The 23848-nt window shown below is 38.1% G+C and overlaps 1 protein-coding gene and 1 pseudogene across 3 annotated transcripts in view; one reads left to right on the forward strand and one right to left on the reverse strand.

Annotated features, from left to right (window-relative positions):
* GPATCH2 (G-patch domain containing 2) overlaps positions 1-23848 on the reverse strand; it is a 180633-nt gene that overhangs the window by 43468 nt on the left and 113317 nt on the right. For all 3 annotated transcript variants that reach the window (XM_049635215.1, XM_049635216.1, XM_049635217.1), the window contains exons 7-8: positions 10480-10519; positions 2756-2826 (exon numbers count right to left, since the gene is read on the reverse strand). In XM_049635215.1, the coding sequence (XP_049491172.1) occupies positions 2756-2826; positions 10480-10519 (111 nt within the window). The remainder of the gene's footprint in view (positions 1-2755; positions 2827-10479; positions 10520-23848) is intronic.
* On the forward strand, positions 12105-22580 carry LOC125926011 (high mobility group protein B1-like; annotated as a pseudogene).

The raw sequence follows: 23848 nt of genomic DNA on the forward strand, positions 1-23848 counted from the left end.
TTTTTAAGTTTATTTATTTATTTTTGAGAGAGAGAGAGAGAGAGCACAAGTGGGGGAGGGACACAGAGAATCCGAAGCAGACTCCAGGCTCTGAGCTGTCAGCACACAGCCCAACGAGGGGCTCGAACCCATGAACCAGGGGATCATGACCTGAGCCGAAGTCGGACGCTTAACCGACTGAGCCACCTAGGCGCCCCTGTAACGAATATTTATTGTCCATGCATCAGGCATTGTTTTTGGTATTGGGGATACACCAGTATGAAAAGCAAAGGCCTGCCGTCATGAAGCTTAAAGAGAAGGGGAACAGGGACAATCAGGAGACAGATTAAGCAGAGTCTAATGGTCCCCGTGGACAGAGCTTTTTTCACTGAGGAGACAGACTTGACGGAAATGGGAAGCTATAAAGATAGCTGCAGGGAGAGGGAACAAACAGCACGTGCTAGGGCCCTGAGGCTTGAGTGGGGTCCGTGTGCTAGGGGAACAGGAAGCTGGGGGAACAGGATGAAGACCACCGTGCAGGAGTAGAAGAGTAAGACTAAGTAAAGTGGGAGAAGATGACAGGGAGGAAGCAACGAAGGGCTGGGCCTGATCACAGATGGCCTTGATGGCCAACATAAAGACTTTGAAATGATATGGAAAGCCAAGAGGGAATTTTATTTAAAATTTCTTAGAGAAGATCTTTGTTGAGGTGTAGTTGACATAAGCAAAATGCACAGTTAAATGTACAATTGGATAAGCTCTGACATAGGTATATACATGTGAAACCATCGTCACAGTCAAGACAACAAAGATACTCATCACCCCAACAGTTTCTTTATGCCCTCTGGTAACCTTCTCTCCAGTGCCTCCCTGGCCCTCGTCCCAGGCCCATGCAACGACTCATCTGCTTCCTGCCAGTTTAACATGCTCTTGATGTCCACTATTTTAGATCGTCTTTTGAAAAGCCTCATGAATCACACATCATTGTTATTATCACTTTATATAGACAAGGGTTGTTTACATTTACCTAAATCTTTACCAGTTTATTGGCTCTGCATTCATTCCTGCATCTCAGACTTTCCTGGGGAGATCCTTTTTTGGAAACACATCTTTTAAAAATTCTTCTAGCCAAGGTCTGTTGGTAGTAAATGTCCTTCGTTTTTGAACATCTGAAAATGTGTTTACTTCAAGTTCACACAGGAAAGGTGTTCTTCTAGGTTGCCAATCTATGTTCACTTAGTCCACTGTGTTCTAGTTTCATTGTTGCTACCAAGAAATCTGATGGATAGCTAGCATTCCTTAGTAGACAATTTATCCTTTCTTTCTGGATTCTTTTCAGATCTTCTCTTATTTTTGGTGTACTACAGTATATACTACTAGGTATGGGTTTATGTTTATTTATTCCACTTAGTATTAGTTGTGCTTTCTGTATGTGCAGCTGTGGATCTGTAACATTTGTCAGTTTGGGGAATTCTTAGCCAGTATCTCTTTAAATACCATGCTTTTTTCCCCCTTTTTAAAGCATTTTTATATTCTTTATCAAAGACTCTGATTAAACATATCTTAGACTTTTTTTCTGGGTCTCTTAACCACTCTTTAATTTTTCCAACTCCTTGTGTTTTTATGCTATATTCTGGTCTATTTCGTGGACATATCTCCATTTCACTGATTACCTCTTTAATAATCATATTTCTCATTTCTGATGATTATCTGGCTTTTATTAAACTTTGCCTATTAATGCCAATAGTGATCTGCTGCCTGCTCATTTTATTTCCATAAATATTTCATCCATAGTTATTTGTAATTGATACATGTACCTTTTATCCTGATTATGGTTACAATTTTAGGATCTCACATTCTTAGGGGTAAGTGTATTGGTTTTCCTTTGACTATCACTGATGGTCAACTTACATGTTTGACAGTTCTTGACTGCCTAACTTAGGCAAGCTAGTGGGTTCTCAGTTGAGTTTAATTTGTACAACGTTGTACTTTAAAGCTGTATTGCTTGCTTGGGAATGTTAAACACAGCAGCTAGTGCACTAGCAATGGGAAGCCATGGAGGCAATGGTCTGCAGTCAGTTATCCTGTTAAAATTTGAGCAAGTGTAAATCTAAGGGCGGTAGTTCTGATCAATATTCCGATTGCCATTTTCATCTAAATAAAAATTAAGTCTTCAGAGACACCACATGCAAAATTGGAAAATGTACATCTGAAACAATCAACTGAGAATAATAATAATTCTGTTAAAGGGGAAAAAATAACACTGACTCAGCAATATAAAATGAACAAGAATCTAGAAGCACATCTTAAAAACAACATATTTTCTATATATTCATCTATATATTATTAGTATAAAAACACATGTTGCTTCTCAGAAGGTCTAAGTACCATTCAAGTTTGGGGAAAAAGACTAATTCTTCTTTTTTAAATTAAAAAATAAAATGATTGTTGTAAATCCTGACCTAATATTCATTAGTTATGAGAAACAGAAACTTTCTTTTCTTTTTAAAATTCATTCTTTATTTTTTACCAGCTTTAAAAAATATAGAAATAAAATGGTGTCTCTCTATTCATCACTAGTAATCTTGAAATATATTCTAATAAACGATGCATAAAATATTTCAAACTCTTTGGAACCAGAGTCAACCCAACTGTAATTCAGCCCATTCCTACTGGTATGCAAAACAAAACAAAACAAAACAAAACAAAACAAAACAAGAGAGAGAGAGAGAGAGAGACATATAATCAGAAATAGAAGTGATTTTGAATTGCTTACCTGCTGGCTGTTTTCACAGAACAGTTTTTCTTGTGTCCTCTTTCAGCTCGGTTATCTCTCAGAAGCTGATGCTACATAAAGTGTCAAGACAAAGTTGTAGAAACAAAAATATTTTCATTATATTATTTTTAAGTAGAAAAAGTTCTCATTCAAAGGGACACTATTTGTTCACTTGCAGTGCTTTTCTTCCCCCCCCCCCCCCCCACCCCGGTTTCTCTCAAAACAAAGACCGTGATTTTTGCTAGGGACGCCATGGCCACTCTTGTAAAACTGTTAGTAAGAGTTGGCAGTCCAGTGCTTTCCTGGCAAAAAAATCGCTCTTACAGCCACTTCATTTACAGTCCACAAACAGAGGTTCTAGAAGTCAGCTCTAATCCTGGTTGTCTGGAGTTGTCTTGGTTAAAGGAACATAACCTCTCTTGCCAATGGCCTCTGCCATTGCGTTCAAGTGTGAATTTTTTGAGACTTTGTCATTTATGCTGACATAAAAGATCTAATACTATTTTCTCTGTATCTACTGGCCTAACATGGTAAAGAAACACACTTAAAACATTCTTTTTCAAAGAAATTATTGGCTTGGAAATATATAATTAGAAAGTATGTATATGTATTTGATCGCCTCCTCAAAATGCTTCACCATCCACTTCCTTTCACACTTGCTTTACCCTAACTAATTGGAAAGAAAAAAAAAAACAGAATAGTCAATACTCTTTACTATGTGTTCACTCAAACTGTAGCTTATCTTATTTATGCAGAAATATAATTATACACAAGGCTGGGCCAAAAAGAAGTTGCATAGCATATTAGAAATGAACCCTAACACACAACAGAAATCTTGGAAGTAATAATGCAGGAAAGGTCTACGTTCTAATCCCAGCTGTGCCAGTAACTAACAAGTTACCAGGTTTTAACAACAGATTTACCACTGACAAACTGTGTAATCTCAGGCAAAGTACTTAACCTCCACGTCCATCCGTAAAATGGGAGATAATAATAGTATCTACCTGTAGGGCCACTGTGAATGTCAAACAAGATAAACCATGCGAAATGCTTCGCACCATGACCAAAACATGAGTGCTGAGAAAATGGTTCAAATGCTACCATTATGATTATGATTAATGAACCTGGGTGTCAGTGGGTATTGTCCGACCAGGATCAATACCTTTGGATAAAAAAATGCTGTGAACTATTTAATGGCATTATTTAGAATCAGTTATAAAGACATATAGCCATCTTCGAGAAGGAATATAACTTAATTAGATCACCAAGAACAGGAATGTCTTAACTAAGTGTATCTTAAAACTCTCTTAAATACCTACTTCTTTCCGTCCCCACTACCACCTTCCGAGTCCAGACTATCATTGTCTCTTGCTTGCAGCGGCCTCCCTGACTCCAGACTCGCTCCTATCCAATTCATTCTCCACACTGCAGCCAGTAATTCTAAAATTAGATCTGGCTACATTACTCTCTGCAGATAAACCCCCAAGTCTTGTACAAGGCTTCCATGGCCATTCATAATTTGATTACATTTCTAAACTCCTAATTTATCACGCTTCCTCCTACTTCCAACCTAACCTTCTTACTTCTTCTTTTTAAAAACTTTAATTCCAGCTAACACGCAGGTTAAATATTAGTATCGGGTGTACAATATAGTGATTTGACAATTCTACGTGCTCATTGTGCTAAGTGTATTTACTCTTAATCCCCTGGTCTATTTCACCCATCCTTCCACCCACCTCTCCTCTGGTGATGGTCACTAACCCCCTTCTTTCGAAATTACATATCCTGGTCACCCTGAGCCTGTTAGACTGGGGTGTGTCCCACATTCTTGCTCACCTGTGGCCCTTGGCTTCCGTTATGCATTGTGCTTGCGCCTCCAAGGTCCAGCACAATGTCTGGAACATTTTTAGTGCTCAATAAATATTTGTTGAATGAATGAATGATTGAATAAGTGAGATAAAGATATAGGGAGTGAGATCTAGTATCTGATAGGTAGTGAAGCTAGAGCTCATTATTACTACTTACAGAAAATGGCAACCATTTATCTTAAGTCCATTAATCTGAAAGTGTTTCAATTTAGAAACACTTCGTACCATGAAAACTAAATTGCTTCTGAAAATAAAAATAATTAATTACTTTGGCATCTCTAAGTCTAGTGCCTTTAAAAATATATATATATATACAAACAAACCAACATTTGTGACACAGATAGCTAGAGGTGAGATGATAAAATCTCTACCTCCACCTGGAATGAATAGTAGTTAACTAACTTTTCTAATTTTAAGATAGAAGACAGATATGCGCACACTGTTCCTGAAGTTTGTGTGAAAGCAGTGAAAACAAAGAACTCAAAATCCCCAGCACAACAGTCTGGAATAAGAAAAGAATGCTACGGTTTAGTTTTGAAAATGCAACAGTAATGGCCCAAATAAATATTAGACTGTCCCTAGTAGGTCTGGATAGTTCTCAGAGAGGCTGCCATCTGGATCAGCTTAAACAAGCTAGCACCTTCTGTGAACTCTGATGTTAGAGCTCTTTCTATGAGATTTCTGAGAATTTCTTTTCTTCCTCAAATGTATAGTTTTGAGGGGCTTTGTGTATAAAAAGAGACACATACTGGAATTATTTAGTACAATACTCCTATGTTAAAAAGCCATCACAAATTTTCTCACTGTATCAGCACAACTCTAATTCTGGGTATATCTTTTGCAACTTTAAAATCAACCTCAGATAGGGGTGCCTGGGTGGCTCAGTGGGGTTAAGCTTTGGCTTAGGCCATGATCTCGTGGTTTGTGGGTTTGAGCCCCGCATTGGGTTCTGTGCTGACAGCTCGGAGCCTGGAGCCTGTTTTGGATTCTGTGTCTCCCTCTCTCTCTGCCCCTCCCCTGTTTGTGCTCTGTCTCGCTTCTCTCTCAAAAATAAACATTAAAAACATTTTTAAATCAAACTCAGATAAAAAAAAAATATAAACTCAGATCTATGGGTCACGAATCTCATAAGTGAATATGGGAGTCTAGATCTTTTAAGGGGCAAAGATGAAAAAATCCAGAATGTTATTAGAATAGAAAGCATATATTTGTATTTGAGAGCTTCTCAACACATTTCTGCTATGCCCCAAAGAACAAGAGAAAGGATGGAAGAGTGGGGTGGGCTAGGGGGCAGAATCAGGTCATGAATTCAAGATAAAAGACACAGGGTCCTTGAGCTCTAATAAGTAAGAGTAGATCCTCAGGGTTTTTTGAGAAATTCCTCCCTCTCCTTACTGATAATTCTTCTGTTTCCTTGGACTACTATCAGTGTCACAAGTGAGGTCAATTTTCAGGATTCTGACTCGACAACGTCAACTCTGATTAATAACAGAACTTCTGAATATGGTGCGAAGTGCTTCTTACCTTCCAACTTTCAGATTGCTGGACTTAGGCCAGACGGAGACACAATTCCCTGATTAGTGACCTGCAGATGTATATTAAAGAATGACTCGCATAAGAATTATGTTAAAATTCATTAACACAAAACCTAGTACAACGTGAGGTTTCCGAAAGGTGCACAATTTTTAAAACTGCTGAACTAAACCAGGAAGGCAAGTGTTCCTCGTGGATGATGGTTCTTACTGTGAGAAAGGGAGCTGGGAACTGCCGTGGCTATTCATGATATTTTTACGGGCTTCACTACAAATTTCAAATCTCTAGCACAAGAGAAGAAGCCAAGAGAAGAAGTCTTCTTCCACAGCAATACTCTTTACCACCTGATATTCAGAGGCACTCAAGAGCATGTGTGTTCCTTGTTAGCAGCCGCTTCTCAGTAATTTCTCAAATGTCTATAGAACGTCAAGTCTCGTCACACGTGGGCTCTCAGTGTCCTCACCTTAAAAGGAGAACTAGTACCCAAACTGTGATCTGTGATTCCTTAAGATACTTGTAAATTCAGTCAAAATGTCAAATCATTATGTTCAAAGAGGAAAAATCAGGATTAAGTCAGATGAAGCAAAACAAACAAACAAATGATGCTTCATATAGCTGTCTCTCTCTCTCTTTCCTTCCATTTCTGAACCGACTTTCATATTTCTCTTGAGCCCTTTATAACTGCCCTCTCTGTGGTTTTCTCAAATATTTCACAACATACTGCCATTATTGCTTTCCTGCCCCAGATTAGAACCACCACAAGGGAAAAGCTATGTTGTTTTTCTAAACACCTTCTTTTGTAAGGAGAGAGAGTATCTGACAGATAATGGTTGACAGGTAATAGTCATTTAGTGAATGTGTAATCAAAGAGTGAGAAGTACGCAAGGTGTTAACGATTATGGGATTTAGCCTTAAAGAACAGAAAGACGAATCCTAAGACAGGGGAAGTAGAAAGGGGTGGGATTTAAAAAAAAAAAAAAAAGCGGGGTTAATGTTATCATTTCTGTAGGTTGAGAAGTTGATGTGGGAAAAATAAAAGGTGACCATGCCCTCTAACAGTAATTCATTCAACAGGGTGAAGGATTTTACCCTCTTTACGGTGTTGCATTTCATCACTCGCATCTAGGGTTAGCAAAGTTTCCTGCGCTAGAGTTAGATTTGAGTTGAATTAAGAGATTCTTACCCTCAAAATGTAAGTGGTCTGTATGTATATTTGTATACGTACACACAGGTACAGTCATTCTTCATTATTCATGGATTCCATATTTCTGAATTTGCCTATTTGCTAAAATTTATGTGTAATGCTAAGATCAATACTTCCAGAAATTTTGCAGTCCTTCACAAACGTGCACGGTGGTAAAAATTTGGGTCCCCTGTCACACGTTCTCCACTGAGGTCTGACAAGCTGATGCACTGTCTTCTTGTTTCAGCTTTTAGAGTGTAAACGAGTGTCTTTGTTGCAGTCTATTTAGTGCCACATTTTTTTTTTTGCATTTTTCTGCTCTGGTTTTTGATTTTATCATAAAATGGTCCTCAGGCAGGGGGCACCTGGGTCGCTCAGTTGGTTAAGTGTCCAACTTCGCTCAGGTCATGATCTCACAGTTGGTGAGTTCGTGTCCTGGATCTGGCTCTGGGCCGACAGCTCAGAGCCTAGAGCCTGCTTCAGATTCTGTGTCTCCCTCTCCCTCTGCCCCTCACCCACTCACACTCTCTCTCTCTCTCAATAATAAATAAACATTAAAAATAAATAAATAAAAAAATGGTCCTCAGGTATAGTACGGAAGTGTAGTCAAGTGCTCCCAAGTGCAAGGCTGCAAGGGAGCTTACAGAGGAAACACGGGCATTAAAGAAGCTTTCATCAGGTATTAAGAATCAATGATGAGGCGCCTGGGTGGCTCAGTCGGTTAAGCGTCCGACTTCAGCTCAGGTCATGATCTCACGGTCCATGAGTTCGAGCCCCGCGTCAGACTCTGGGCTGATGGCTCAGAGCCTGGAGCCTGCTTCCAATTCTGTGTCTCCCTCTCTCTCTGCCCCCCCCCCCCCCCCCCCCGTTCATGCTCTGTCTCTCTCTGTCTCAAAAATAAATAAATGTTAAAAAAAATTAAAAAAAAAAAAAGAATCAATGATACATATTAAATAAGGTATTGTTAAACACAGAACACACATGAAACAAGAAAAGGTCTTGATCCGTAACTGAAAATGTTCTGGCCTCTCATGAACCCAACCTTGTATTTTCCCTCCAGAGCAGTGTTTCGATATTTGCTACTTCTGTGTTCACATCGACTTTATAGAACATAGCTACTGCAGGTAATAAGAATCTACTGTGTTCATTAATTAATAACCTACATTCAATAATTAATAACCTGAAATTAATAACCTACATTAATTAACAACCTACATCAAAATGTGAAATGATGTATCAAAGTTTAAGCAAAAGGCTGATGCAAAAATTGGTAAAAAAAAAAAAAACCCAAAAACAAAAAACGTCAGGCAACTTTCTTCTCTATAGAGAAGGCAAGTTTCTTCTCTATTAGCTATTAGTTGATTCTTTAACTGCAGGAAAAAAAAAAGCTTGACTGGAAACAACCAGTTATACTGTGAAATAAAATACAACTTTATAACATCACTTTAGTATTTCTAAAGGGTAGAAAAGAAGCTTTAAAAATTGTATTTGGAGATAATCTATATCCTGATGCGACTTACTACCAGAAGCAGAATCTTCTTGTAAGCTTTGTACACAGAGGGACATGAACCATGCAGGAAAGCAGGAAGTCTAATTTTTACATTATGAATAATAAGATGAAAACGTCAAAGATATAACTTAGTTTATATCGTTGTATATAAACTATATATACAAAGTATATATAGTTTATAATGAATATATATATATTTATATATATATACTTTATAATGAATAGTATATAAAGTATAGTTTATAATGAAGTATTTAGCAACCCCCTTTAAAAAAATTTTTTTTAATGTTTATTTATTTTTGAGACAGAGAGAGACAGAGCACGAGCAGGGAAGGGGCAGAGAGAGAGGGAGACACAGAATGTGAAGCAGGCTCCAGGCTCTGAGCTGTCAGCACAGAGCCTGACGCGGGGCTCGAACTCACGAACTGTGAGATCATGACCCGAGCTTAAGTTGGACGCTTAACCGACTGAGCCACCCAGGCGACCCTAAAATTTTTGTTAAAGGTGCTTAAAAAAATCTTTTTTGAGTTTATTTATTTTGAAAGAGACAGTGGGGGAGGGGCAAAGGGAGAGAGGAAGAGAGAGAGAATCCCAAACAGGTTCCTCACTGACAGCACAGAACCTAATGTAGGCCTTGAACTCACAAACCATGAGATCATGACCTGAGCTGAAGTCAGACGCATAATTGACTGAACCACCCAGGTGCCCTTATCATCCTCCTTTTATGAGCAAAAGGTTGTGTATATATAACCAACTGTGGACCTACTGCCCAGCTTAAGAAATAAAATATCACAAATATATTAATGTTGTCAATTATCACTACCAACTACAACCCCCTCTTTGTCTACCTACCACCTGTCACAGAAAATGATCCCTGTGATGTGAGGTTTTTCATTCTCATGTATTTAAAGGTATTTTTTACATATCATGTTTTTGACCCACTTAAAAACAACTTTTATAATTCAGAATGAAAAAAAAAAAAACTCAACAAGGATGCAAAGTCTAAAATGCATAAGCTTTAAAACTCATCAAAGCCTTAAGCCCTAAATTGCCTTAGCACACTGCAGAGAGAAGATGAATACATTCAAGGGAAAAAGAAAGTTAAGTACTTATTTTATATGTAAAGTTAACTGAAATGAATGCCAAGTTTTTTGTTATGGTGACCAATCGCTGTGCTGCCGTGTTTTATTAAGCAATAAAAAAAGAAATCTCACTTAAAAATATGACATAAACTTGTAAGAAACTATCACGACCTTCTGAACTTCAAAAGTAAAAATATTCTCGTTTGCTGATCTTATGTTGGCTGCAAATCAACTTTTTAAGCACGTCTCTTGATACTTTAACTTCGTGAAAAACAAATATAAATGGTAGAGTCCTATAAACAAGTGAACCCCAGAGCCTTTCCATGGGGGGGGACATATGTGACTGAGGAACGTGGTGGTAAGCACTCTGATGGTTACCGAGCATCATTCATTTGGTCAGTGTCTTAAGCACTGGCACAATTAACTCCTTTTTAAATCAGCTGGGATTTATATCTTTTATTATAGAGCTGATCCACGACCTTGAAGGGAGATCTATAAATATTTGAAAGAGACTAAGTAACTTCTCTTTGGATTACAATGCTCCTTACCTGGCCATGCTCTGTCTTAGTGCCAGGGCTAAACCAATGGCTGTAGAGGAAAGAGAAAAGGAGTTAGCATGAACCTAACTACAAGCACATGCTCTCACATGATCAGTCTGCATGTGCTTTAAGAAACGTATTCACCACCAACAACGGAGCCTTAAATATGCTTTATTTTAATGGATATTTCATGTAATTCTAGACTTACACCAATTTTGACAGAATTGTAAGAGTGCTCATAACCCAGTAATTTTCAATTTAATAAGCAAACTCAGTTAGAATTACATTTCCATTTAATTATGTTAACATAAACTGCTGGGACTGTATCCATTTTATGAATCAATTCTGGTTATAAAATCTTCAAATGCTATCATTTACCACAACTTAATTATAGCATCGTTACAACAAATTATGACTTCTGGATTGCTGGAGTTCTAAAAAAACATTAAAAATACAAGAATATTATATCCTCTGGCTATGCCCCCAGGAACAATCACGCAAAGCCCTTGAATCATGTGAATTCTGGAGCATCAGCTGAAGGTACCTTGAACCTATTCCTTCCATTGTGATAACAACTTGGGCTCTGGCTGTTGTCAATGACAACATTCAAAATATAGGAGTCCCTGCACAGTTGAGCCTTCCCTTCTCCCGCTGTCCTTGCCCTGCATGGTCCACCTATATGAGTTCGGCTGCTCCTTGGATCCTTAATACTTGACCCATCTGCTGACACCTTTTCAATGGGAGTGGTTATTAGCTATGTGCCCAGTCCTTTGGCAGTATTCAGCATCAAAACTACTTGTAAACACCAAGGAACAGGAAATCGAGAGAAATTTTAGTGGCAAATAAGCCACTAAAAGCCCACAGGGAACGACACCAATATTAATGCTATTTGTTTTTTTTCGAGAACAATAATATTGGGTATTTTTATGTACCAAGTACTCTTTAGAAACATGACATGTATTATTTCTTACCCTCGTCAAAACCTTACAAGGTCATTCTCATGTTCCAGATGCAGAAATGAGACATTAGGCTATTTGCCCACAGTGTGCGTTCAGAGGACAAGACACTTCTATTACAAAGTCTATTTCCTTAGACTTCTATGTAATCTCTAGCCTCTGTGGTACTAACACCTGGGAATAAACAGCCTCTACATTCGTAGGAGTTGTCTATGCTCTTCCTGGAACACTTCTTAAGCTCTAAGACAGTGATGCTCTTTGGCAGGTCATTCTATTTTGACGAGGAAATGGACGCTCATTGGTATCTGTAAATGACATCTGGATTAATTACCAACTAGAAGCAAATTATTTATTGCAGTTATCTGGACAACTTGACTAATGCATTTCCCCTCTGTTATGGACTGTGCCTTTACATGACCAATGTATGATTTACTAAATCATGATGTGTAAGTGATTCCATTCAGAGTTCAAGACAGACCAACAGATTTAGCATAACAGAGCAAAACTATCCATCGATATGTTTTTCGATTACACACTATAATTAACTTTTGAGAAACAACCACTGTTTATGTTTTAGTATAGTATCAGAGAATATCCACAATGATCTGAAATGAAAAGGCTATTAAAATACTCCTTCCTTTTCCAACTAGTTATTATCCGTGAGGCTGGATTTGCTTCATGTGCTTCCACCGAAACAACAGATTACCACAAGCTGAAAGTGGAAGCAGCAACGAATCTAAACTGTCATCTATGAAGCCAGACATTAAAGTGATTTGTGCAAACAATGGCACATTCTCACTAATTTTTTTTTGTGGGGGAAGATCGTTAATTTTCATAAAAACATACTATTTGTATTATCATGTAATGGGCTTCCTGTATATATTTTTAAGTGTTTATTCATTTTTGTGAAAGAGAATGTCAGCAGGAGACGGGGAGAGAGAGAGGGGGACAGAGGATCCAAAGTGGGCTCTGAGCTGACAGCAGCGAGCCCTATGTGCGACTCAAACTCACGACCGCGAGATCGTGACCTGAGCCAAAGTCAGATGCTAATCCCCTTGAGCCACCCAGGCGCCCCTTTTAGTAAATACGTAAATACCTCAAATATTCCTTTTGTTACAAAGCAAGTCTTCATCTAGCTGGTTCACTAGCTCAGTGAACAGCAGTCCCATCCTTCCAGTGGACAACTCAATTCAGCTTGGATACCTTTCTCTTTCATATTCAGACCTTTGCAGCAAGTTGCAAGTTTTCTTGTACCTACTAACTCTAATCCATTTATCACACTGAACAGCTAGAGTGATGCTGGAGCTAATTCTTGAATATTTAGTTATTCACACCCTTACCTCAAGCAAACAAATAAATAAACACAAGTGAACCAAAGTCTGAAGTGGCTTTGCACTGCTCCTAGGAGAAAGAATCCCTAAATGGCCCCCGACGCTTAGCATCGTGTCTTTGCCCAACGTTTCACTCAGTAATCCCTCCTTCTCTCACATTCTGTGCTCACTCGCTAGCCTTCCCTTACACTGCCTGAACAGACAGTAATTCTCTCTGCTTGAAATGCTCTTCTCATCCCCATTCACTTGGATCTTCGAGGTCTCATCTGAAGCTTGTGGCATGTAAGGAAGCCTTCCCTAGCTAGATGTCTAGTTGCAATTCGTTTTTATTTATTTAATAAAAAGCTTTAATGTTTATTTATTTTTGAGAGAGAGAGAGACACAGAGCGTGAGCAGGGGAGGGGAAAAAAGAGAGGGAGACACAGAATCTCAAGCAGACTCCAGGCTCTGAGCTGTCAGCACAGAGCCCGATGTGGGGCTCAAACTCATGAACTGCAAGATCATGACCTGAGCTGAGTCGGATGTTTAACGGACTGAGCTGAGTCAGATGTTTACCTGACTGAGGCACTGACAGGTGCCCCTAAAATTATTTTTTAAAAAGTTATCTTTTAGAGTACTTAGCTCACTAACAATGTGTTTGTGTGTTAGTGTCTAGATACACATTTATGCGTGTGCTTCCTGATTAATGTCTATTACCTCTATTAGGCTGTGTCAGGAGAACGGTGATGAGCACATAGTAGGCCCTCACAGATATTTTCTGAATGAATAAGTAAATGAATGACTTGAGATACAGGGCAGAGTTTTAACAACTAGACGTACCATGTCACTCTATGAAACGGGAAGAATAACAGCACTGGCCTACATGGTCTTTAGGATTCTTTTGGGTTCTCATGTTTTGTGGACCAGATGACCAGGAAGTAAAAATATCCCTCATTCATATATTTTTCTCTGGAACTAAAAGTCAATTGTAAAACAATGCCCAAGAGAGCCTTCTAGAACTTCATCTCTTTTATTAAACTACAAATGTAAATCCAGCCTGGTGTGGTTGCTAAATCATGGGTTTTAGAATCAGAAAGATCGAAGTTTGAATACTCTGGCACTTACTAGCTGGGTGAACTCTGACAAATTACTTTTATTTTTTGAGTCTTGGAGCAATAAATGATTTATAAGAGAACTATGCATTTGGTTATTCAGGTGATCTAAATGTATTTCTCATATATATTTGGTCTTCTTCCATGATTCCTGGCTCACAGCTCCCCAAACCCTTGGAATTTCCAAAGCATTGAGAGTGAAAAATTGTTATATTAATGAGGTGGCTTTTGGACCCTACCTAAGGATGGGAGCTAATTGTCAAGGGAACCAACCTTGGATTGGATCTTTCCAATCCAAGAAGTTGGATCTTTCAGTCCCAATTCCTGACCTCTGGGGCAGGGAGAAGGCTGGAGGTTGAATCCTTCCCCAAGGCCAATGATTCAATCAATCACGCCTATGTAATAAAGCCTCCATAAAAATCCCCAAAGGCAAGGTTTGGAGAGCTTCCAGATAGGGGAGCAGGTGAAGATGTGGGGAGAATGGCATTCCTGGAGAGGGCATGGGAGCTCCACACCCCTACTCCGTACTTTGCCCTATGTATCTCTTCCATCTGGCTGTTCCTGAGTTATGTTCTTTTATAATAAACTGGTAACCTAGTAATTTGTTCTGAATTCTGTGAGCAAATTAAATAAACCCAAGGAGGGTGCTGTGGGGACCTCTGATTTACAGCCAGTCGGAAGTACAGGTAACCACCTGGACTTGAAATTGGTGTCCTCAGTTGGAGGCGGTTGTTGGAACCTCCAATTTGCATCTGGTAGGTCAGAAGCATAGGTAACAGCCTAGGTTTGTGAGTGGAATCTGGAGATGTGGGAGGTTAGGGGGCAAGGCAGTCTCGCGGGACTGGACCCTTAACTTGTGGAATCTGATGCTATCTCCAAGTACCTAGTGTCAAAACCGAGTTGAAGCAGGACAGCCAGCTGATTTCCTGGAGATTGCTTGTTGTCGTGAGGAAAAGCCTCCCAACATTTGGTGACCAGAAGTGTCAGAGATGAAGTGTTCTGTATGAGTGTCAAAGAAGACGTAAGAGAAGAAAAGGTAGGAAGGAAAAATCTGAGTTTTTCCATTACATTTGTCTTCTTCATCTATGCAATAAAATGAAGCCCACCTCTCTTTACAGTATTGGAAGCTTAAACAAGGCTAGGAACCTGGCATAGAGGAGGAGGTGTTTAAAACAAATATTAATTTTCTTCTCCTGTAGTACACAGTGGAATAGAGTAATATGTGAACTTTTATTCTCTGAATTTTTGTGAGAACTACCTATTTATTCCTAAATGTCAGTAGAGACAGCAGTGTTCATACGTAATATTTACAGGTTCCCCCAACAGGTTTAGCATGTTATCAAATACATAATAGATGCTGAACACATTGGTTTTTTTTAATTGACTTTTGGTTGAGCAGAGTATAGTGTGTGACTTTCCAAAGTCAAATTATCTATAAAATGGGGGTGTCATCACTGCTTCAGAGAGGCACTAAAAACACTGGAGAGGCTGATGCATATGAAAATACTCAGAAAAATAAAATACACTATCCAGATAAAGCATTACCATCATCATCATCATCATCATCCTAAATGTTTTATACCCGGTTTAATAATTTGTCTGTAGTTTACATAAGTAGCTTGAATAATACCTTATATAAGAAGGACTGTTCTTATCCTTATTCCATAACTAAAAATTATGACACATGTAAGCTAAAATGACTTTCCAAGGGAAACACAGTAAATCAGAGGAGGAATTGATCGGGTATATTTTATTTATCTCAATCTGAAGTTAAAGCCATTTTTACTATGAAGCAATAGATGCTAAATTTCAAAGTATAAAAGTATTCCCAATGAACTAACCTTTAATCCAGGCAAATCTTGCTTCAAGCAAACTTGATATTTATACAAAAGATAAGATAAAGTGTAAATATTTGCTTTATAAAGGAATTCATCATAGGATTATAGGTAGTTACCCACTTGCATTTAAAGTAAGTTTTGATTTACATATAATGCCTCAGGTAAATGTCCTATACTTTAAAATAAAATAAAAGCAAATATGGATATCATTTAAAAGTCAACTAATATTTCATATTCACTCTATTTATTAATTTTTTTAATGTTTGTTTATTTTTGAGAGAGAGAGACAGAGACAGAGAGCTAGCAGGGGAGCAGCAGAGAGAGAGGGACACACAAAATCCGAAGCAGGCTCCAGGCTCTGAGCTGTCAGCACAGAGCCTGATGCAGGGCTTGAACTCAAAACTGTGAGATCATGACCTGAACTGAAGTTGGATGGTTAACTTACTGAGTCACCCAGGCACCCCTTCATATTTACTCAACTTAAAAACAGGTATCTCATAAGTGAATGGAAAAAAGGAAAAAATTCTGGAACCATTTAGAGTTAGTCCAGAAAGGAAGGTAGAGTGAATAAAAAGTAACCCCACAAGAAGCCTTAAATATTTTTAAAGAATATGTAGTCATATATTTTTTCTGCATATTAATATTTGTATTTTCAGAAAGTCAACAGAATAATTAAATGTGAATTTCAAAACTTAACATGTTATTTTTTCTTAGAACCTAGATACAGATTTCTCTGCTTTATCTGGATTCAGGTTCTTTTTTTAAAAAAAAATTTTTTTTTTCTTTTTTAGTGTTTATTTACTTTTTGAGAGACAGAGAGAGGCAGAGTGTGAGCAGGGGAGGGGCAGAGACAGAGGGAGACACAGAATCCAAAGCAGGTTCCAGGCTCCGAGCTGTCAGTACAGAGCCTGATGTGGGGCTCAAACTCATGAACACTGAGATCATGACCTGTGCCAAAGTCAGAAGCTTAACTGACTGAGCCACCCAGGCGTTCCTGGATTCAGGTTCTTGTTGCTTTTTGTGTACCTTTCTACGGTTATTTTAATGGCTGTTTCATTTATCTGGGCTAAATATTTTCTATTAAAAGAGACCTAAAGTATATTACCAACTGGACTATAAATACACAATGCATACACAATTATAAAGAGTTATGCAAAATATAAATATGTGACTAGTACAATGTTAAGCATTACTTTATTAAAACAATCAGACTTTCATAATGCTGCAAGGCTTCTCAAAAACCACACAGATACCTGTGTCAGTTTACCTTTAAGACTGAGATTTCCACATTCTGAGGGGTGCAGCAAAGTTGGCTGTTCACCAAATTTCTATAAGTAATTCTTTTTTACAATTGAAATTATTGCCAAATATAATTTTTATAGAAACTACCCAAACTTTTATTGGCCAACCTCCACTACTCTCATAAACTGAGCTGAAAACTTTGAGTGAGGTGCACTCTTGCATATTGAGCCCCACGCTGGGCATTCCTTCTATTAAGGAAAAAACATCCTTTTTCACTTCTCAGCTCAGCAGCCCTTTTTCTTTTGAATGGTCATTTCTAGGCTGCTCTCCACTACCCTTTGTTGATCATGCGAGCCTATAACCACATAGTTTCAAAACTGAAGTTCCTAAACATTATTATGTTAGAGCCTGTAAAATGGTTTTTCCTTTACTCATTAGAATCTGTTAAGTCTGAAATTCTATGAAGTAAAATTAATTTAAGTACTCCTATTTCAGACTGTTTAGACGGTGATCTTCTAAAGCAAAACAAATATTGACTTAGACGAATCACAGTTAACTGAACGAAAGTAGTTTACTTCCAATTAAGAGTTCCTGAATATTTAGTAATTTAATGACCATTTCTAGCCATTCGTCCAGGTCAGTTATTACAGCTTGGAGGTAAACTGTAGAAGCGATCACACAAAACCACGGTTAATCTGTGCTTTCCCTATACTTTTGTGCCAGTGGCAGGAAGGGGTGAGTCTTCCCATCACTAGCCAGTAGTGGAACTGGGTAAACTTGACCCCAGAGCCTATGCTTTGATGTGTAAGGCGTTCTGCTGTGTACTATAAGAATCTTTTTTTTTTTTTTTAAATTTTTTTTTTTTTAACGTTTATTTATTTTTGAGACAGAGAGAGACACAGCATGAACGGGGGAGGGGCAGAGAGAGAGGGAGACACAGAATCTGAAACAGGCTCCAGGCTCCGAGCCATCAGCCCAGAGCCCGATGCGGGGCTCGAACTCACGGACTGCGAGATCGTGACCTGAGCCGAAGTCGGACGCTTAACCGACTGAGCCACCCAGGCGCCCCAAGAATCTTAAAGAAGAATGAGACGAAGTCTCTAACTCATGGTCCACTAAGGTGAATGAAACATGTGTATAGCAACTATGTTCTAGAGAATAATGTGATAAATACTATAACCAAGTAGAGATAAAAAACTAAAGGGAGAATATAGAAGGTATAGAGAATTGCTGGTGGGAATTTTGTGGAAAATTCCAGGGATTCCTTAGAGGACATTGTGGCTGATGTTGCCTCCTCAATAGTCCTGGGACTGCCTACTTCTCCAGACTTCTGGTAATGTCGGTAAATTAAACTGCGATTTGTTTAAACCATTATTCGTAGAACATTCCATTACTTTTTTCTGAAAGTCTATACACACCGGTCTTCAACCATTTCTCAGTGCATGTTGTCTGATGCAGTTATGAAAATATCTTCACATATTTTCAGTAGATATCTAAAATTTTTCACCATAAATTTAAATATTTGCAAATATTAGTTTCTATCAATTACATATGTTAACATTCTAAAATAAAACCATCATGCCATTCTTAAATATACCCATTGGAGTCCAAATATCACTGTGGTTTGATATCCACCATCAATGCATTTAAAAACAAAACAAAACAAAACACCATGACAATCACTTCTTTAAAAGTTGAAAATTTTACATGGCTTATTTTTCTCCTTGAAGTCCTTGAATTTCCAATACCATTGTTGCACAGAAGTTTATCCTAATGTAATATATTTTTATGTTGGAAAGCCATATATTAGTAACCTTGCCATATTCCTCTGCAACAATCATATGTGTCTTATCTATCATCTATCTATCTATCTATCTATCTATCTAATTTTCTTAAATTTCTGTGACTATAAAACTAGAGTTTTAAAATTATTTTGATGAAGTGATCAGCAATACTGATTAAGGTTAGTTGATAACAGTTATTTAAGATCTGAAAAAGTTGTCACTGGTATTTAATTAATGAAACTAACATAAGTGTGTTTTGATAGTTCCAAACAAAAATGAATACAATTTTATTAGGAATAGCATAATAAACTTTTCCCCAAACTAGTTTGTGTAGTCATTGATGAATATTACCTTTAACATCAATTCTATTCATATTTTTTATTTTTATCAATTTGAGTGCTCAGAAACCTTGTTCACATAACTTGGTAAATGGAAATAAAAAGAATCTGGTTAGAGCAGTTATTTGATTACTGAACTCCTTTAGAGATTTATACCAAAAATCACACAATGATTTTTAGATAAAGGAGTATTTTTAACAATCTACCAGCTGCTGAAAACAAAGAATTAGAAACAATCTACCTAATTTGCAAAAGGCTTTGTAATTTGGTCATTAGATTCAATCTGTCCACATCAATATCAGCTCAGTATTTGGAATGTCCCTCTGTTTGAAACCCAAAAGGATTTTATGCTGTGAAGCAAGGTGTCAAAGGGTAGGACTTGGGGGTGAGGGGTGTCTTTTTCTTCCAAAGTTGAAGAAAGGCAGTTGTGAAAAATAGGAATCAGCAAAATTGCAGGGGCTAATGACTTCAGAAAAGAAGGTGTGTGTGTGTGTGTGTGTGTGTACACATGCAAAGGAATCCGGAAATTGACTCCCTTAAAATTCTTGACCAGGATTCCCTAGGAAATTATTTGCATATCTTGAGGGTATAAATACCTTGTTTTTTCTACTATGAGACTGAATCAGTTTTATGTATCTGATTTTATCATAGGGAGTAGGTTGAATGAAAGTATGGACTTAATTATCTGGGCAAGAAAGTATCTAAAACTACGTCTGGCCAACTTTGAACACTGACCATATACGTTCTCTTGTTAAAGGAAATGGTAGAAAATTTCACCTGTTGCGTTTCCTTCCCAGGACAATGAAACAGACAAACTGAAGCAAAGTGTGGTCGGTTTTGAAACTGACTAGAGAAAGAAACTAGTCCCCAGAAGGGTACCAATAGGTAATTCAGCTGGGGCTGTGTGTATTTATGTGTAGTACAAAGTGTGCCTGTGTACTTACTTATTTGTGTAAAATAAAATACTCATAATGCTGTATTCTGTGGTCTCACCCAAAACGAAACTTGTAGAACAAAGCCTACAAGGCACCTTGTTCATTTGCCCTACATAGTAAGGGGCAGGCCTGAAGAAACGGATGAAAATATAGATTCGTTGAAAGAGGTACTTTCAGCGTATAGATTACAATTCAATTTTAATGAGAGACTCATAATTAGGGAGCTGCAGGTGGGATGATCTGGTTTGGAATTCCTATGTGGAGGCAGGCAGTGGCATGGAGGTTAGACTTCACGGGGCCTTGACTACCATGACTAGGGCTCTGGTCTAGACCTTCCTCAGAGTGCCTCTCTGACAAAGAGGGTGAGCACGCTGACTAGAGGTTTCTTCAAGACTGGTACCTATCCTCTGGAGGTCACTGTTTCACATGGCGTCAGGGCAGAAGTCTTTAAGCTAAAAGCTAAGTAAGGATATAGGAAGAACATCAAGGCCAGTAGCATTTCCAGGCAAGGAATTGCAACCACAAACACAAGAGAACCTACTCCATTTTTGAAGGAACCCTAATGCCTAAACAAACAACTTGGCCACCTTTGACTTTAGTCTGTGACTTTAAATTCCTGCTGATGTCCACTAACCAGAAAGGGGCTGCTAGGAACTAAGATGGTGACAGAGGAGGCTACTGAACTCCTTTCTTCTATGAACACACCATTTTCTAGCTATACATGGAATAACTTCCTTGTGAGAAATCCAGAAACTAGTTGAGTGACTCCTATACATCGGGAAGATGAGAAAACACCCATGTCAAAGTGGGTAGGAAAGGCTGAACACACTCTCACCATAAATCCCACACTGGCACTAAGCCATACACTCAGGAGGGACCCTCCAACTCCCAACTTCTCCCTGAGGAGCAAATGTTTTGGAAGACACATTTAGTGTCCCAACTTTGAAGACTCCCATCCTTGGATGGGGCCCCAAAACACCTCACTCTGAAAGCCAACGGGGCTTGTGTTCATGACACTTATAGGACTATAGTAAACAAAGAAGCAGTTCTTAATGGGCACGTAAGCACTTACCACAGCAAAAGCAGTTCTAAGAGGGAAGTTTATAGTGACAAATGCCTATATTAGGGGGAAAAAAAACCTCAGATAAACACCTTAACTTTACACCTCAAGGAACTATAAATAGAAGAAGAAACAAAGCTGAAAGCTAGCAGAAAGAGGAAAATACCAAAGGTTAGAATGGAAATAAATCAAATAGAAAAGACAATAGAAAAGATGTATGAGACTAAAAGCTAGATTTTGTAAAGATAAAACTGACAAAGTTTTATCTAGACTAAGAAGAAAAGAGAAAAGACCCAAATAAATAAAATATGAAATGAAGAGGAGACATTACAACTGATAACACAGAAATATTAAGAATCCTGAGAAGCTACTATAAACAATTACACGCCAACATCTTAGAGACTATAGACATGGATAAATTCCTAGAAATATACAGTCTACCAATTTCAAATAATAATTAGAAAATCTGAACAGATCACATACTAGTAAGGTGATTGAAGCAGTAATCAAAAAAACCCCAACAAAGAAAAGTCTAGGGTCATATGACTTCACTGGTGAATTCTACCAAACATTTAAAGAATTACTAGGCAGTCACTGCAGTTCATTGAGCTCCACAAAGTCAGTGCTGGGCAAGTGAGAGCCAGACAGAGACTGGGTGATTGTGTGCCTCACTGAAGAAAAATAAGTCAACACAAGCAAAGACGATCCCAAGAAGCTGTGTGGCAAAATTTCATCCTATCTTTCCTCGTGCGAATTTGCCAGGAGAAGCACAAGAAGCACCCAGATGCTTCAGTTAACTTCTCAGAGTTTTCTTGCTTTCTTTCCTTTTTTTTTTTTTTTTTTTAATGCTTGTTTATTTTTGAGAGAGAGCACAAGCAGGGGAGAGACAAAGAGAGAAGGGGACAGAGGATCCAAAGTGGGCTAGCTCCGCACTGACAGCAGTGAGCCCGATGCGGGGCTTGAACTCACGAACTGTAAGATCACGACCTGAGTCGAAGTCAGATGCTCAACCAACTGAACCACCCAGGTGCCCCAACTTTTCAGAGTTTTCTAAGAAACATCAGAGAGGTGGAAGACCATGTCTGTTTAAAAGAAAAGTGTTTGAAGACATGGCAAAGGGGGACAAGGGCCATTAAGAAAGAAAAATGACAGCTTCTATCCTTCCTACGGGGGAAACCAAAAAGAAGTTCAAGGATCCCAGTCAATGCACCCAAGAGTACTCTCTTGACATTTTTCTTATTTTGTTCTGAGTATCATCCCCAAATCAAAGGAAAGCATCCCAGCCTATCCACTGGTGATGTTGCAAAGAAATGGAGAGAGAAATATTATAATTCTGCTGCAGATGACAAGCAGCTTTATGAAGAAAGGCTACTGAGCTGAAGAAAAATACAAAAAGGAGGTTGCTGCATAGCGGGCTACAGGAGAGCCTGATGAGGCAAAAAAGGGAGTCATCAAAGGTGAAAAAAAGAAAAAAAAAGGCAAAAGAGGAAGAAGACGAGGAAGAGAAAGAGGATGAAGAAGAAGATGATGAATAGGTTGGTTATAGCCCAAGTTTGTTTTTTCTGGTCTGTAAAACACTGAACTCCCCTATACACAACTCCTTTCCTTTTAAAGAAAAAATTTTGAACTGTAATGGTGTGCAAGTTATGGTTGCAAAGTGTAGTGTCTTTTTTTGTATAGTTAACATACTACCAAATGTGTCTTTAGATAGCCTTGTCCTGGCAGTATTTTTAGTAGCCAGTAACTTTGCCTGGTACAGTAAGAGGGTTGTAGACCGGCATGGAAATTTACAGCAGGTTCTTACTGGTGCACACCACAAATTAGTTACAAATGGGCACTGTACTGAACTCATCTTCTCTTGTCTCTGAGGCAACTAATACAAGATAATTGTTCTGTTAACTAAATACCACTCTGTAACTGCAACAACAACAACAAAAAACACAAAACACAAAAAACAAAAAAAAAATCCTGCAGCTGTTCTGTTGACATTCTAATGCTTCCAAGCAAATACAATTTTTATGTTGAAAATAAGTAAGAAAGAGCATGAATCCTTCTCAAGCTCTTCCAAAAAATAAAAGTGGAGGGATCACTCCCATACTATAGCACTGTGAGACCAGCATTATATTCTATATCAAAGCCAGATAAGGCCACTATAAGAAGATTATAGGCCAATATCTCCGATGAATATAGATGCAAAATTTTTCAACAAAATATTAGCAAACCAAATTCAACATTGCATTAAAAGGATCACAAATAATGACCAAGTGGAATTTATTCCAGGGATGCAAGGATGGTTTAACATCTGCAAATCAATAAATGTGACATACCACATTAACAACATGAAGGACAAAAATCATGTGATCATCTTAATGGCTGCAGAAAAAGAATCTGACAAAATTCAACATCCTTTCATGATAAAAACTCTCAACAAACTGGGCATAAAAGGAATGTACCTCAGCATAGCAAAGGCCTACAACTAGCACCATCCTAAATGGTGAAAAACTGAAAGCTTTTCGTCTAAGATCAGGAACAAGACAAGGATGCCCATTCTCGCTACTTCAGTTATTATTAGTATTAGTATTAGTATTAGTATTAGTATTAGTATTTTGCAACTTAGTATTGGAAATTCTATCCTGACCAGTTAGGCCTGGGGAAAAAAGGCATCCAAATCTGAAAGGAAAAGGTAAAATTGTATTTGCTTGCAAATAACTTGATGTTATAAACAGAAAACCTAAAGACTCTACCAAAAATCTGTTAGAATAAAGAAAATCAGCAAAGTTGCAGGATACAAAATCAAGAGACA

The sequence above is a fragment of the Panthera uncia genome, chromosome F1, assembly GCF_023721935.1.
Source record: "Panthera uncia isolate 11264 chromosome F1, Puncia_PCG_1.0, whole genome shotgun sequence".
NCBI lineage: Eukaryota > Metazoa > Chordata > Mammalia > Carnivora > Felidae > Panthera > Panthera uncia.